The 17679-nt window shown below is 44.7% G+C and overlaps 1 protein-coding gene across 3 annotated transcripts in view; it reads right to left on the bottom strand.

Moving 5' to 3' along the window:
- Window positions 1-6276: 6276 nt before the first annotated feature.
- Window positions 6277-17679, bottom strand: part of Yipf1 (Yip1 domain family, member 1) — a 38781-nt gene continuing 27378 nt past the window's right edge. For all 3 annotated transcript variants that reach the window (XM_005398555.2, XM_005398554.2, XM_005398553.2), the window contains exons 9-10: window positions 16972-17069; window positions 6277-6531 (exon numbers count right to left, since the gene is read on the bottom strand). In XM_005398555.2, coding sequence (XP_005398612.1) covers window positions 16980-17069 — 90 coding nt within the window. In that variant the 3' untranslated portion in view covers window positions 6277-6531; window positions 16972-16979. The remainder of the gene's footprint in view (window positions 6532-16971; window positions 17070-17679) is intronic.

Here is a 17679-nt window from a genome sequence, read left to right as displayed (position 1 = left end):
GAGAAAGGAATTACTGCCCAAACATCAAGAGACTTCTTTTTCCTCTGTAAAAGGGCAGTGGAACTACAACCCTTGCTGAGGGAGGAGGCCCTACTTTTGTTGGAGCCACATCACTGCTGCTGAGCAGCAATGGAAGAGCTAGTACCCCATAGCTGCTGGAAGCCATACCTGCAATAATCTGTAGTGCTCTCTGGCCTTAGTCTCCTCATCAATGATAAAACCATCTTGAAAGATGCTCTATTAAAAGAGCTTTTGCGTGTAAATTGAGGTATACAGGCTTTGGAGTCAGATCAACAAGTGTACAAGTAATTCTTCTGCCACTTTGCAGCTATAAAGTCTTAGGAAAGTCACTTTATCTTTCCAAGCATATGTAAAAGAAAGACTGAGACCTGGGGATGCAGGCCAGTGGTAGAGCACTTACCTAGCATGCACGTGGCTCCAGGCTCAGGCCTCCGCAATAAGAAAAAGATCTAAAAATATCTCTATAGGCCAAGCGTGGTGGCACATGCCTGTAATTCCAGCACTTGGGAGGCTGAGGCAAGAGGGTTGTTGGGAGTTTGACACCAGCCTGGGCTATAAAGTGAGCTCAAGACCAGCCTGAACTGCATAGCGAGACCCTGTCTCAAAAAAAAAAAAAAAAAAAAACTCTATAAGCAGGCAGCATTTTAAAAAGACATGCACTAGATGGAGAGAACAATAACCTAACCTTTCAAACTGGAATAAAATAAAATGATACAAGATATGAAAGAACAATACCAATCAACATTAGAAAAAGTCAGAAATTACATGATAGAACTCAGGAAAGAAATAAAAATAAAAATCATTATGCAAACAGAAGCTGAACCAGAAGGAACTCAAGAGCCAAGAAACATGAGACAGTAATGTCACAATGAAGGATAATCTTTAATTAAAAAGCAATAAAGAAACAAAAAAGATTTTTCAAAAATAGACAAGATACACAAATAGAGAAGATAAGCAAAGAAAATCTAACCTATGAAATATCTGGACCCTCACTTTAAACCACTACTCTCATGGCTATATAGCGAGGTGGGGATTACTTTTGTATTCTTAAATTCCCTGATTTTTAATGAGCCATCATTTTCCCCAAGTGTTCATTTCAAATCCTCCACTCCCTGAGTAGCCTGAAAAATAGAAGGGGTGATGGTTGCAAAAACTCTTCCTTTTCTTCCCATCTGCTTAGTTTCAAATTCACTCCTTCCAAGAGAGAAAGCTGGTAACTCTTAATACAATGTGATTAGCCATTTGTGAGGCAAAATAAGACACATTTATTTTGAAAGACAGCTCCTTGGACATCCACTGTCTCTTGTGCAACAGGATTTGATGAAGCAAGCAAGAAAATAAGCCCAAAACACATCGAGAATGTTTTCCTGTGGGCTTGGGGAACACGCGTCCTAGGGTAAATCTGAGCCCTTTCTAAAACCGAAGCTCCAGGCCTTTGGGAAAACCTGGAAAGGCTCAGCACGTGATGGGAAATTTCCTCCCGCTAAGGTCATCTCTTTGGAATGGGGATGCCCTCCATGTTGGCTGTTTGGGAATTTGCTGTCTGATTCATGGGATCAGACCTCAGAGGAAGACTATGGAGAGAAGAGGAGACCCACGTGTGGCACAGCGTGTGATCATGGCTCTGAAGTTTCTTCCCTTTTCAGCACAGCGTAGGTAGTTTGCAAAGGCAGATGTAGCCCTCTGCCTATGACGCAGAGATAGGAAAATGAAATCTGTGGGTGAACATGAGGCTCTCATCTCCGAGTATGTGTGGAAGAGGCAGCAAAGTTGAGGGCTGGCATGTGACTTCTTCAGTGTCCATGAGGCAACAGGGGAAGGCTTGGGAATCAGACAGACAGAGTAGCATCCTAGCTCCCTGCTGAACAGCATGGTAGCCTGAGAGAGTAACACAGTCACTTGGTGCATGGGTCTGGTAAAATGGAGGACCCTGGTGTGCACTTCTTTCTTCCACCCTGTCTAAACTGAGCCCCACTACCTACCTTTCAAATAGTAGATCAGTAAATACAGCTACATGAAGAAGACATTAAAAGTCCTTGAAATACTGTTCCATGCATCAATTCATTCATTCACCTGGCCAGCGTAGCGTGTCCTAAACCATGATAGCAGGCCAGGACCCAGGGCATCGCTGGGGCACAGACCCATGGCCAGACCCTTCCCACCTGGGGTATAAGTTCCCATCTTTAGCCACCCACTATCCTCATCCACATGCCCAGCCAGCCACCTGGCAGAACTGATCACCTGTTACCACTTTACATGTTTTTCTTGGAAAATAGACCAAGGCAGGAAATACAAGTCTAAGAAAGCAAGGCTGATTTTCTTATATATCCCTCCCTCTTTTGTCCAACATTTTTTTCTACCCTTACATATCTGCTTCAGGTTGATTCTGCCTCTTCAAGTTCCATGACTTCTTTGAAGCTTTTCCTGCCGCAGCCCTCCTTCTAAAACTCCTATCATGTACACTCACTGGGTAATCTTGCCTTCAGCAGTACAGGACAGAAAGAGCAAACCGTGGAGCCAGACAGTCCTGGGTTTAAGTCCTACCTTTACCTGCTCCTAGGTGAGAAGTTGAGACCCTCTGTAGTTGAATATATACTACATATTGGACATTGTAAATTATATAACTTTTTTTTTTTTGAGACAGAGTCTCACTCTGTAGTTTAGGTTGGCCTTGACTCGTGGAAGTCCTCCTGCCTCTGCCTCCTGTGTTCTGGGATTACAGAACAATACCTGGAAAGTCCCAAGTTTATTCTCCTTTAAAAATGCTCTCCCCATTCTTCTACTTTCTTTTAGTTATACTGTATATTTAAAGGGTGCATAAGAACATAGACTACATTCTTTCCGTCATAACCACCATTTGTTCTTAGCTCCATAAGTAAGCACATATTAAGTGCTCACCACCTGTTCTGGCAATGTCCTGCTGGTCACTCTGAAGCCTGTGACCTGGAAGTCAACTCAGAAAGGGAACATGGGAATATTCCCTGTGTTCTTCTGTGATGAGAACATGTGTAGCCTTTACACTGAAGTCACGTTGGCTGGCAGATAGGTCACTGTAATCTTCTGCCATAAAGCACTTCTGTCAAAAAGGCTGATGATGATCTGATTTTCTTTCCCTTATAAGTGAATTTGTCTTTTAACTTGGAAGCCCCATGTATTTTTTCTTCTTCCAAATCCACATGCTTTACTAAAATATATCTCAGTATTGATCTTCCATGTCGATCTCACCAGGTATGGGATGTGGCCTCTCTATATGAAGTCTTGGATCTTTTAAATTGCTTTTTAGGGAAATACCACAAATTCAGAGTTTCTTTGTATTTATTCCCTTTCATTGTTCCCTCTCCTCCTTCAGTGACACCTTTAGCTCTTCTTCACCTGTCTTCTACATTTGTCACTTTTTCTTGCATGCTTCAATTTGTCATCATTCTGGGATAGAAATGATTTCATTCTTTCCCCTTTTTAATCCCTAAGACATTATCAGTTGTGCATATTCACTGACATCCCTACTCAGTCTTCATTTGTAAAATGAGTTTCCCTTTTTTTCCTGACTCCTAATTTCTGCTTTGTGGTTCTGATTAGTGCTTTCCTTCCATTAACTTGGACGATTTTTAAATTTATTTTAGCTCCCTGAGAAACAGCAAGTTAGAGGTCTTACCTGGTTTCGTGAGAGTGGCCATCTGGAGGCTTCTGACACCATCAGGGTGGCAGTTCTGCTCCTTGTTCTCATTTCTCATGAAAACCTTACTATGAAATTGGACTGTAATCCTCTCTGTTGCTCTCCTTCACATGAAATTATTTTCCTACACATTTAGGAGGGAGAGTGGAGTCAGGGTAGCTTTTCCAAATTCCAAACTCTACAGCTTTCTCCTCTGATTTTGTGAAGTTCTCAGAAGTATGCCTTCATACTTTCTTCATATGAGACTTGGGTTTGTCCCCGCCGCCCTTACCCAGCCTTCTCTTTCCTCTGCTCCGTGTATCCTGGCCTACCCCATTTGTATTCTGCTCCTGGCAGCATCTCCTCTGGTGTCCTGGGAAGCAGCTTTGGCTGTTCTGGAGTCCATGGGACCTGGGCTGCTCCAGCTCCATGGACCTGACCTGAAGCTGCTGCACTCCCGGGCTGCAAACTCACATAAAACCCAGCTTCTGCTGCTGCCTCCTTAGGGTCTGCTGTACTTTCTGGGGAGCACCTGCTGGCTACTGTGGGGTTCTTATTCTCAGATACCCTATTGCTTCCTTCTGCTTCTTTCCTTAAAATGCTGATATCATGCAAGTTAGCACTGCCAATAGCTTCCTCCAGTTTAGATTGTGGGGTCTGTGGGGTTGGCCTGTCACCACATTTTGCTGTAGATATTGTCCATTGCTATCTGGTTACTCTGTCTTCATAAGAGATTCAAGGAGTTACAGAAACTATGCTGGTGCCATTGCTCTCTTCACTAAATTAATTTCTTTATACTATGCCAACTAATGAAATTAAACTGACAATGGGCAAACTGCCACCCATTAACTTTCCTAAAAGTATGAGCTCGATGATGTAGCAGTTATCTAAAACCCATTCCCCTTTCCTTCCCTACTAACAGTGTGCCCAGCTGATCATTTCCAGCTTCCCTTGCAGCTATGGGTAACCATGTGATAGACACACTGCTCTCCAGTAAGGTCTAAGAAGACCATACTGGACAGGGCCTTGGAGGAAGCCCATTAAAAGGTAGGCTAGAAAATTGGCCCAGCCCTTTGGTCCATCCCTTTCTTGCTGCCTGTCAGAGCTGAGCTGAACTGGAGAGAGCTGCCAAATGTTAGAGCTGTAAGACAAGTGAGAATGAAACCATCAGTTAAGCCTTTAATCACTGGCTGACTGCACAGGCAAGACTAGAGTGGAAAAGGCACCACCTCCCTTAATCTTCCATTTTTCCCTGTGGAACAATGTGAGGCAAGGGTCAAGTGGATCAGTGTAGACAGAGGTTATCTCACTGCAGAGGGCTCCCTAATCAAAAAGTTTCTGCCAGTTAAAAAACCCAGAGCCTACCCAGAAAGAGGGAAGGGCTTAGAGTGGAGAAGTCCTGACTACTAAGTAGAGAAAAGTACCTTCAAAGCCTCCCTTTTCCTGCCCTCAAGAAGTTGGTCTCTGCAGACCTGAGGGACGCCATGGCTAGGAAAGAAGGGTCCTGGGCTAGAAATGCAGAGAAGCATAAGGGCACGGTGGGCAGAAGGCAGGGCATAGCAGCGAGCCCACTCCCTGCAGTCACAGCGCTCTGGCTTTGCACACAGTGTGAAGCGGGGGCCCGTCTGGCAGAGCCACTGTTGGGTCTGGAAGATCACACAAGGGTTCTGGGTCTGGAACCAGGCTCTGCACCACCTATGCCTGAGATCTCATGATGACACACTCGCAGGTCTGCTGAGTAGAAGAGAAAGACTGAAGTCAATGGACACCTGATGACACCATGGAACAGCCATACTAACCTCATTCTATCTCTGAACCTCTTCTGTTCACGTGGGCACAAGAAAACTGCTAACCTGGTAAGCCACTGCTTGCCACTGGTTTTTCCACTCTATCCAGACGGAAGTCCTGCCACCACGTTCTTTAGACCCCATGTTCCATACTTATAGCACATGTATGTGCCATTTACCCCTTATATCTTGGCAGCAAGTAATTAAATCAGACTCCTAGCAGCCTGCAGCATGGTAAGGATAAAATCTCAAGGAAAAATTTCAGGTGAGTCACGAAATTGCAGATGCAGACATTGGGTGAGCTATTTATTTATTTTTATGTTTTGTTTTCTTTTGATACAGGGTCTGGCTATGTAGCTGACTGGCCAGAAACTCACTATGTAGCCCAGGCTGGCCTTGAATTGCAGCAATCCTGTCTCAGCTTCCCAAGTGCTGGGATGACCACCACGTCCAGAGGATGAGTTATTATCTTGCAACCATTAGGTTCAGTTTCCCAAAATCATATTACCAAAGACGAGTTTTCAAATTACCACTTAATCCCAACCAAAGATCCCACTGTTTGGCTACCTTAGTAGGGCAAGCAGCAGCAGTGAGGAGAATCGCCAAGGTAGGTGATCTGAACGTAATTTAGAGAAGGACAGCAGCAGTTCAGGTGTTGGAAGTGGCCCCACGGTAGAGCCCGTCACCTAACCGGGAGGCCCCTGGGAGAGAATGCACACAGTGGACCCACTCCCTTGCAATCCACTCCCAGTCAGTGCATAGTCAGTGGCAATCCTTGGGTGGAAAAGAACAGACGGACACACATGCTGAACAACATTCAATTTTTTAACATTTAATTTTTGTTTTGCTGTTGTTTTGTGGTGCTAGAGATCAAACCCAGGGCCTCAGGCATGGTAGGCAAGCGCTACTACTGAGCCACTCCTTAGCCCAGCATTGAATTCTGTTCATTAAATAGGTGATGAGCTTCAGTGTGGAGCCATCTGTCCGTTTCCTGCTGGCTTTGACCACTCTGCTTTCCTGCAGCAGATGCCAGGTCCAGAAGAACCACATTCCCCAAAACATGAAAGAGAACTGAAAAACAAAAAGGGATTTTTTTTTTCATCTTTTTCCCGGTACTGGGGATCGAACTCACGACTTTGCGCTTGCCAGTCAGGCACTGTGCCACGGAGCTAAATCCCCAGCCCCTCAAAAAGTGATTTTTTTAAGACAAAGCTTCTCCCTTACAGAAGGGAGCTACATTGCAGAAAAAGATATTTAATGTTTAAAGGTGAACCACTAATTCCCAAAACCTTGGGCCTTGAGCCCTGATTTCTGTGCTCAAAGTGGAAATCACTGTGGCAGGAGAGCTGACTTTTTAAAAAGTTGTCTTCTGTTCCCTTAGACATCCAGTGATCTTATCCAACCCACATCCCCATGCTAACCTTCGCCTACCATCTCTCTCTTCTCTCCGGAAGCTTTGTGTTAGGCACTAGAGCAGGAGCAATAAAGCGGACACGGAGGAGTCTAAAAAGATCTAGGAACTGGAGATCTGTGTGTGGTGGTTGAAACACAAGGATATGAAGCAAGACACACAGGGCAAGGTCAGATCGCTGCAATCCAGGGATCTTGCGTTTTCTTCTTCAGACAAAGGGATGCAAAAAAAAAAAAAAAGTTGTTTGGTGTGTTCTTTGGCAATACCGGGGATGGAAACCAAGGCCTTCACACTGAGCTATATCCCACCCCTTTTCTGTTTTTATTTTGAGGAAGAGTTTTGCTAAGTTGCTCAGCCTGGGCTTCAACTTGCTATCCTCCTGCCTCAGCATCCCTCAGTGCTAGGATTGCAGGTACGTATGACCGTGTTCTTTTAAGTAAGGCAGTGAGCATGCCTATAATCCCAGCACTTGGAGGCTGAGGCAGGAAGATGAGTTTGAGGCCAGCCTGGGCTATGCAGTGAGTTAAGGTGGGCCTGGGCTACAGAGCAAAATCCTGTCTCAAAACACACCCTGCCCTAAAGAAAGAGTAAAGAAGTGATAGTCAAAGGCATGCTCCAGTATATTTTCAAAAGACACCTGTGGCTGCAAGCAGGACTTGTTTGAAGGAGGAAAAGAAAAGAGTTGGTTAAATACCCAGTGCTGGGTATGGTAAAGATAGGACAGCTTTGAGAAATATTTCAGACATAACAGGGACAACTCTTGCTGTCTGATAAGCTATGGAACATGAGACAGAAAAATCTACATTGATGGCTGTGTTTCTAGCTTGGGTGACTGGGTAGATTTTGTAATGAAGCCAACAAATATTTATTGAAGACTCATGTGCTTGGCACTGTCCCCAGCATTAGGCACCAGGATGACCAAGTCATATACAGGGAATTCAGCAAGGTACAAACACGTGAAACATTATTTAATTATACTCATTACTGTGTTAAGGCACCATGAAGACTAACCTAAGCTGAAGCCAGGGGCAGTATAGTGCATTCCGTGAGCTAGGAAGACTCAAGGAACATCTGGCTGTCAGAGAGTTTCGTTTGGGGTATAATGAAGTAGGGGTGCCCACATGGGGATGTGTAGGAGTTGGGAACATGGAAAAAGGGGCTAGAGATCACGTTACATCCAGAGGAGATGGAGCAGGCCTCCTGAGATGTCCGTATGACAGAGCCACACGCAGGCATCACCTCAGGGCCCCATCACGGAGGTGAAGTGCAGGCAAGGGCACCTGCCCAAGTCTTCAGGCTTGAGAAAAGGGTAACGATGCCAGCAAAACTCTGTGGAAAGCAGCTGCAGGCAGAAGGAGGCTGTAATTTGCTGGCAGGGAAGCCCTGAGCGGCCTTCTATTAAACATCAACTGGGGTTTCTAAAGCATGAAATAAAGGTGAGGGCAAAGCAGCCCTCAAACGAGCACTGAGGATTTTATTTTCATCTTTCTACTTGCCTGCTCCAAATTAATTTAAAGATTACAGAAGTATCTGAAGACAGAAAATTCCCTTTCCCTGCTGCCAGTGTTCAATGGGTGGCCTGCAGGGAAGACATCAGGAATTCCCAGCTCTTAGGCCACAGGGTAGAAAGAAGACACTCTCCTTCGTGCCAAGATGGTCCCTAATGTCATCAATAGCCAGTGCTTCCTTCCCTCTCTCTTTTTTCTTGTCTTTTCTTCCGGTACCAGGAATCGAACTCACGACCTTGCACTTGCCAGGCAGGCACTTTGCCACTGAGCTAAATCCCCAGCATCACTTGCTTCTTCATCTTCGCAGCCTAAGACCCGACTTAGACCCTACTGGCTGCCCATCATGGGTGGTCCAGCCATGGTACAGGCATTCCCTGTCCTTTCCCTTGTCCCAGCCCACACTTACGGCTGGCCTACATTGCCACTGGAGTGTTCCAGTGAGTTCCCATAGTTATGATGCTCCATGGAGAAGAAATTGAGGCCAGCTATGATGGAGCGTGCCTGTAATCCCAGCACCCAGGAGGCTGAAACAGGATTGTCATAGTTTGAGACCAGCCTAGGCTACATAGTGAGTTCAAGGACAGCCTCAACCATGTAGTGAGATGCTGTCTTAAAAAACCAAAAAAAACCCAAAAACTAACTAGATAAAATAAAATAAAATAAAATAGAATTGGGATGTAGAATCTGGGAATGTGAGGGTGGTACTGTGTTGTACAGTCCAGAACCTATGTATCTGGCATAGAACAGACCCTCAATCAATAGCACCTCCCAAATAAAAACCTCTCAGGTAAGTTGGCCAAGAAAGTTCTGAGTGCCACATGATATGCACAGCATATCATTTATTTAAAATCAAGTTTTCTCTGAGTGTCTGCTGGGTGCTGGAGCTGTATTGGTGAGTAAAGCTCTGCCCAGAGGAAGCTGCACTCTAAGAAGTCCAGTAAATAAGCAAATTGCCATGAACATACAAAGAGCTATAGAATAGCAGAGAAGGAAGTAATATTACCTCAAGAAGAAAACTTTACCAAGAAAAGGGTATACAAAGTGGGCCCAACTGTTTGTAATACCTAAATCTTGGAAACAGTCCAAATGTTTATTAATTGATGAATGGATAAAGAAGATGTGGTTTTCTTTAATACTATGGAGTACTACTTTGCCATAAAGAAGGATAAACTTGAGACATTTCCAGCTAAATGGATGTACTTTGAGATCATACTCTTAAGTGAAATAAATCGGACACACATATGTGGTAATACTACATTGTTTCTCTGGTGTGATAAACTGAAAATGTAAATAAGGACCAAAAATGTATAATGAATATTGCAAAATAGGAAGAGAATGTTCAAACAGAAAGGGGGATGGGGAGGGGGAAAGGAAGCAAGGGAAAAGAAAAAAAAAACAAGAAGGGAAGGACAAAAGGGAAACAAAGCTTTTGTAAAAGAGGAGAAAAGGGGTTGAAGGAAGGGTGGGAGAATGGGGAAAAAAAAGAATCAAGTTATATCATGTATGGGTACAAATTCCCTATAATGAATGTGATCATTATGGATACCTAAAATGTACCAATACACTTCATTAAAAAAAAGTGGGCCCAGAAGAATCACTAAGAAATTGCTGCCAGGTGTGGTGGTACACACCTGTAATCCCAGCACTTAGAAGGCTGAGGCAGAAAGATCACTGAGTTTGAGGCCAGTCTGGGCTACAAAATGAGCTCAAAGCCAGCCTGAACTGTATAGAAAGACCCTGCCTAAAAAAAAAAAAAAAAAAAAAAAAATGCCAAATAGACAAGGAAAGGAAGGGCATTCCAGAATGCAAAGAAAAATAAAATTCTTGGGAGATTTTAAAATAATGTTTTTGGTAATTAGTGGTAGTACTGATGCTGTTATTATTAGACTGTTGTGAGTACAAGTACTTGTAGCATTCTCCAACTCTTATCAGACTGGCATCACAGAGACATGAGACCCTTGGTAAGGCAGAAAGGAGATGCAGATATAAGACAAAATCGTGTAGTAAAACCCCTGTACTACTAAACAGAATTGAAAGCATCAGCGTGAACTCACAATATATCTTCTTTCAAAAGCAAACAAACAAGCAACAAACACACTTCCTGCCTCTGAACACTGAATATGCTTGAGAACAACACCCAAGCCACTGCAGTCAGTGTCACTGGTATCCAGATTGTGCCCTTGAAATACCTCTTCCCCACCAAAAGGAACCAGAACTCCTCAGAGAAATGGCTTGGTTTACAAAGGACATGCTCAAAATGAGGCTGGAACATTTTGCCATAGAAGACAGCATGTCAGCCAGACTCAAGAGTCAACCTGAGAGGCTCTCAATGGCCAAAGATGGGACTATTTAAACATCAATAAAGGTAACATGGGCAACATACTGCAGCTGCTGGGCACTGGAGAAGAGCTCAGGTGAACTAACTACTGTTCTGAGAGGAGGGAAATAAGAGGAATCATTTCTCTTGTCTTTCTCATATAAATTAACAAACCATAGACGAAGTCTACTCTTACTAAAGAAGTATTCTAGTTAATAAGCAAAGATAAAATTGAAATATCATCCATTTATTTATTTGTTTGTTTGTTTTTTGTTTTTTTGAGACAGGGTCTCTATGTAGTTCAGGCTGGCCTTGAGCTCACTTTGTAGCCCAGGTTAGCCTCAAATGCTCAATGATCCTCCTGCTTCAGCCTCCCAAGTGTTGGGATTTCAAGTATGCGCCACCACGCCCGGCCTGAAATATCACTCTTTTAAAAGCCCTAATGGATTAAGACATTTAGGCATTGCTTGCTATTGGCCACTAACATCCAAGAGAGGTAACCAGACATACATGTAATGAGTTTGGGAGTGAAGAATCTAACAACCCACATCAAGAAGTCTTGTCAAAAAAAAAAAAGAATCTGATTGAGCCTTTAGATCCAACCACTAACTCAGAGCAGAAGAACACGTTCAATGAATCATGAAGATATGATCAGCAAAATCCATATAGTGAGAAACTAAGATAAACAATTCCTCTGCAAACAAAGGAAAAGAGAGAGTTGAAGTAGGAAGCTATAATTTAAACACATCAACCACTTATAACGAGTAGACCTTATTTGGATTCAATCAAACAAGTTGAAAAAAAGTCTTATTTGTAAGTATTCTGCAATCCAAATTTCCTGTATATTTGCTATTAAAAAGTCATTTTTAGATTTGATTACAGCATTGTAGTTGTGTTTTTAAGAGCGTGTTTTACAGATACAGAATTTAAACATTATGGATGAAATGACAAGAATCTCAGATTTGCTTCAAAACAATATGGAGGAAAGGGGCTAGGGATTTAGTTCTGTGGCCCAGCATCTGCCTGGCAAGCATGAGGTCCTAAGGTCGATTCCCAGTACCTCCAAAAAGAAAAGCAATATGGAGGAAAAGGACAAGGATCAGATGAGAATAGATAAACCAGTACTGACCAAGTTGGTTACTACTGATACTACTGATAGTAAATGTGCATTTACTATCTCTACCTTTGTCTGTTAAAATATTTCATTAAGTTAAAGAAGAATAAAAAGTGATTATATCGACCCATTTGCTGTCCTAGGTTCTCCCAATCTGTAAGAAAAGGAACAACAAAGAAAACTGAGAAAGAAACCACCCAGGGGCTGCAAACACATTCTCTAGGAAGGGATACATTAGCGCTGGTGCGACCTCATGCAATTTGGATGCTGTGTTAGTGGAGATTACAGCACCGAGTTAAAGCTGATTTCAGAATTAAAGAATTGATGTGTATAAGCCCTGCAAAGTGGCTTATAAAATGAATGCTCTCAACATGAGCAAGTAAATGATAATTGCATGCAGACTCTGTGTATCAAATCAGGAGGGTTTTAATTACAAAGGACTCTCCAGAAGCCCTTTGTTCATCTATTATTAAAGCCCTTATCACACTGCAGTACAATTATCTGCTGGCAGCTCCGTCACTGCCCGCAGGAAGGCAGCCAACTCTGGGCGTGCTCCTTCATAGGTTCCATCCCTCAAGCCAAAGCTGAGCTCCCCAGGTCCACTTTTCAGGCTGTCACGAGGTTCTGGTTCCTGGAAGAAATGGCAATGCCTCCAGATGACAATGAGTGAAGAAGGAAGGACAGAAGCTGACATTCTTTATCCCATGTCAGTGACTTATGTAGGAGAGCTTCCCTATTTACAAGTAATCAGAAATTCCCCTGGGATTCTGAGGTTCCCGGGAGAGAAGGGGTTAATGCTCTCCCAGGAACCCGTTCCAGGCTAAGGCTTTGACTGTACAGATTTACATGGGGAAGGTTATCGTGGAGATTAGAAGCCATTCTTTTTTGGTAAGAGCTAGAGTCCAGAAATTATAGTAGAAGGCACAGCCAGCTCATAAATCTGCAGCGCCCAGGGCCCAGACACTTTGCCATTTCTTGGCAAAGTGATGGATGCTTCTACCAGGGAGGCTGCGAAGGTGCTGTCTGTCACCATCTCATTTGGAGACTTAACACCAGAAGGAGGTGCTGACACCTAAGTGTCTAGATCTGAGCAAAGCCCAGAGGTACCCCGTCTATGGAGCCCAAGATAGAAGCTCCCCAAGGGCTCTGAAGGCCAAGCTCTCCTCAGACACAGCTCTGATTCCCACAGGTTACAGCACCTGCAGTTCTTGGCCTGCATCCCTTACAAGGCAAGGCAAGTATCAAACAGAAGTCTTGCTCAGCAGGAGGCCAAAAGGGCCCTCAGGAGGCTGACATCCAGGTATCTGGGCCAAGGGAGAGGTCCAGGTAACTGGGCTCCTGCGCCTATCTGTCCCTCTCCAGTTAGGCTCAGAATTTCTTGTTCTTGAGATGCGAACATACACGGTGTCACCACATCACCTTGATTGGCCTATAGCATCCTTTCCCCAAAACCACAGGTAGCTGGCTACTCTTTTCACTACTCAACCTTTAGGACCTAGTTCTAACAAGGATCTCTACCCTTGTCCCTGGAAGCCACCTGAGTCACAATGTTCAGTCGACAATATACCTAAGGCATTTTTCACACCAAATGGTATCAACTATTAGGCTGTTCACTGCACCAAGAGGCCAAGACTAAATGTGATTTTGAGAGGCCAGAGCACCTTCAATAAAGGTGTGAATGAAAGAGTAAATGGTGGCTGGGCATGGTGGCACATGCCTGTAATCCCAGCACTTGGGAGGCTGAGACAGGAGGATCGCTGTGAGTTTGAGGCCAGCCTGAACTGCATAGCGAGACCCTGTCTCAAAAAGACAGAAAAACGGGGCTGGAGATTTAGCTCAGCGGCAAAGCGCCTGCCTGGCAAGCGCAAGGTCGTGAGTTCGGTTCCTGGTACCAGAGAAAAACCAAAAAAACAAAAAACAAAACAAAAAAACAAGACAGAAAAACAAAAATGTAAATGGTGGCCCTGAGCCCAGCAAGCCAAGTACCTTTGGGAAAGGCCACAGCCTCTGTGCCTTCATCTTATGAGGGTTCCATTCATCCTCCTGCTATGAATGGGAACTGGGCCAGGCACTGCAGAGGCCAAGTTAGGTAAGACCTTCAGCCCCAAGAAGGGGCCCACCATGCCCTGTGGCCTTCTCTACCAACGATCATTGGAGTTCAGCTACAGAACGAGCTGAACAAGAGTGCAGACATTTAACCATGACGCACAGAATTACCAATTGCTCATTCTATGGGAAGAGGCTCCAAAACCAACCTGCTGAGGCAGTGGAAGAAGCTTGTAGAACTTCTACTTCATCCAAAAAATAGAACTAAGCTTTCACAACTGGACTGACAACAGTCTCAAGTATACACATATCACACCAGGTAGTACTTGTGGAAAAGACTTGAAAATGGCCTCCACAATCCTTATCTCCAGGTAGTTGTGGCCTGTGCAATCCCCTCCTTTTGAGTGTTATTTGCTTCTAACCAGCAGAATATGGCAAAGTGACAGCTGTCATTTTCAAGTTTTTAAGACTGTAACTTTGTTTGCTAACAGACCCTCTACTGACTCTCCCTTTACAACTTTGATGAACCATCAGATGAAGCAGCCAAGGGACAAGGAACTGAGGGTGGCCTCCACTGGAGAGTCAGCAAGGTGGCCCTTATCCTAACAAACTACAACCAACAGGGTCCTGCTGGCGCCATGTGAACTGGGAAGACCTCCCCGCCAGTGCGGCACTCAATGAGCCCCCAGGCCTGGCCCACACTCGCTTGCAGCCTTGGAAGAGAACCCAGAGAGAAGCAAGCTGAGCAATGCCCCGATTCCCCACCTGCAGGAACTGTCAGGAGTTAAATCTGCGGAGCTATTGTTGGGTGGCAACAGGGAAGTCACATCGGACTCAGACTTGTGACTGAGAGGACATGCAGTCAAGAAGTAAGGTGACCTCAGAACTATGGAATCGCTAGAGCAGCAAAGGAGGGCTCAAAAGAGAACCAAATGCCAGCCGTGTACCAGTGAGTCTTAGAGGCAAAAGGAATATCATCCAAACAAATGGGAGAGCGAAAAAACTCAGAAATTATCTGCCCAAGACCTAGATTCAAGTCCCGGCTCTGCCTTTAAGTGACAGATGATTTTAGTCAACTCAGACTTACTCTGGCCTCACCTATACGAGGTGGACGGGGCTGGACAGAGCAACAAGAGTGATGGGGTCAGTGTTTTGTAAAATGAAACGAGATGCATGCGCATCAATCTGCACCAAACTCAGGCAGTCTTGGATAAAGCCTTGGCTTCCTTACTGTGAGACGAGGAGGGAATCTCATACCATCTCCAAGAGCCTTGACCTTCTTGGATTCGAATACACACACCCCTGAGAAAAGAAGGGAGGGTGAAGGCCTGTGGCAGTTTACGGTAGTTCCCTGCTCAGTCCATTCACCAGGGAGAATGGACCAACAAGATCACTGGAGACAGCTCTGACCAGTCACGTCTTGTCAGTTGTTGGACCTGCAACCTGAATTCCTCAATGAAGAGAGAAAATCCCCACTTGCTTTTCAATAAGGAAATAGAGGATCACAATAAAATCAGTGGGAACCATCAAATTTCCATACATATTTTGGTCTACCAGCAACGGGGCAGGGAGCTGATACAAAGTCTCACTGTGTAGTCCAAGCTGGCCTTGAACTAGTGAATCTTTTGCCTCAGTCTCCTGAGTGCTGGGATTAAAAATGTTATGAGCAACTGTGTGCCAGGAGCTTTTATAAACATTCTCTCTAATCTTCACTGTGTGTGGGGGTGTTGTGTGGTGCGGAATTGAACCCAGGGTCTTCAGACTGAGCTACATCCCCAGCTGTTTTTATTTTTCCCTTTAACACAGGGTCTCTCTAAGTTGCTAAGTTACCCAGGCTGGGCTCAAACTTGTGATCCTCTTGTCTTAGCCTCTCAAGTAGCTGGCATTATAGGCAGGTGCCCAACCTTGTAATACAGGTTGTGTTATCCTTATTTTATAATTAGCTAAGGCCCAGAGAGAGTAAGCCCTTGGCCAAGGCACACTGCTAGTACATGGCAGGGATAAGATTTAATTGTAATTCTACTTGACAATAAAGCCCCTGACCTTTGCATATAGTTCACTACTCCAGGAGACAGCAGCTTGGGCAGAAGGGCCAGCTGGTGATGACAAAGCACAGAAATCCTTGGCCTACAGTGAGATCGTGTACAGAGGGTGGCTTCATTTATTCTTTCCACAAATGTTTGAGCATCCAGTGACACAGGTTATAGGATGGGCAATGAAAGCTGCTTTCATGGAGCTGCGTCTCACTGGGGAGACTCACTAGCACATAAAGGACCAATGGATTACTAAATAATGAAACAAATTACCGGACTGGCAGATGGACACACGGACAGACAATGACTGATGTATGTGTAATACAAAGTATAACAGGATCACAAGGCAAGTGATGAGTGCTGGAAGGGTAGAAACATCTCAGAAAACTGGCACTGCAACTATCTACCATGATTTAGTCCAAAAAGGAGGGCACAGCTTGGTGGCAGAGTGCTTGCTTAGCATATGTGGGTTCAATCCCCAGTGCCACACACACAAAAAAGTTCAGCATCGCTGCAGCCTGGGTTAACCAAGGCCATGCAACAGCAGGGCAAAGAATAAACTATGAGGTTGAACATTTTCCCTGTACTCTCTCTAACCCACTGACCTCGCCATTCACAGTGGAATCACCACAAAGGCCCTGGGACCCAATGAGGCATGACAGTTTAGAAGGCTTCAGAGAACTCCAGGGGTAATTTAAGAGGGGTCAGCTCAGGGTCTGAGCCAGCAGGAGAAGCCACAGAGATACTCAAACTACCAGGATTGTTCTGAAACCGACCCACATCGTGCTGCTAGAAAGCGTACACAGAGTAAAGGGAGGAAGACAGCAGGACAAAGGCAGAGGTGTCTCTTACAGTAGAACTGAAAAACTCATGTTCCCCAACTTAGGAGGCCAGCATCATATGGATTTCAAACCTTAAGCTTTCAACTACAAGGACACACAAACAGACATGCACAAACATGCTCATGCTCACGAGAAATGCAGACACAGCGTCTGGACCTGCCTGTTCTATGCTAACAGTAACTGCTGCACCGGCTCATCTTCTACTGCGCCGCACAACAAGACACAAATATAATCTCTTACTTTTCTCCTTAGCTGAACTTGGCTGCTGCAATGGTGTGGTTAGCAGTAGCTGTAGTTGTTGGGAGATGATCCATCTCTGGGGCATCAAAAAAGTAGGCCTGCAGGAAAAGAGGGGCAGGAGGCAGTCACAAATGATGGACCAGGGAAGTGTTCCTTTAGGCTCCATGCTACCAGCCCTGGGTTCTTATGGCCCCTAGATCCCGCTTCCTGTGTCTGCCATCACACTGCGGTGTGACTGTCTCTGTATCTGCCTCACTCATCTGTGTATACCTTTACTTTTTTTTAAGCGGTGACTATGTTTACTTGAAAAATTAAAAGTGAAGAACAAGATAGAAACTGGCTCTGCAGAGCAAACTTGGGCCAAGTAAAAGAGGAAAAAGCAAGATAAAAGGACACCATGGAGAAAGCAGGGCAGGCTATCACACGGAAAGTCACATCAGCAGGCTCTTCTTGGTGTGTGCATGTGCACCTTCTGAAATCCTGCCTCCGTTTATTGGGCACTTACTATGTTACATGACTTAACCCTGTGAGGTCAGAGCAACGGTCATAAATGATGGGGCCAGGACCCCAGACTAGGTCCCCCTGGCTCCAAAATGCTGTGTTACAGTCTCTCTTCCAGGGCAAAGACAGTCTGTCCAGCCTCCTTTGTGCCACCAGCGCCTGCACAAGGCCTGGCACACTATGTAAACAATCAGTACTTCATAGCGC

The sequence above is a fragment of the Chinchilla lanigera genome, unplaced genomic scaffold (assembly GCF_000276665.1).
Source record: "Chinchilla lanigera isolate Chin_1 unplaced genomic scaffold, ChiLan1.0 scaffold00063, whole genome shotgun sequence".
Lineage (NCBI taxonomy): Eukaryota > Metazoa > Chordata > Mammalia > Rodentia > Chinchillidae > Chinchilla > Chinchilla lanigera.
This window is presented reverse-complemented; position numbering and strand designations above follow the sequence as displayed.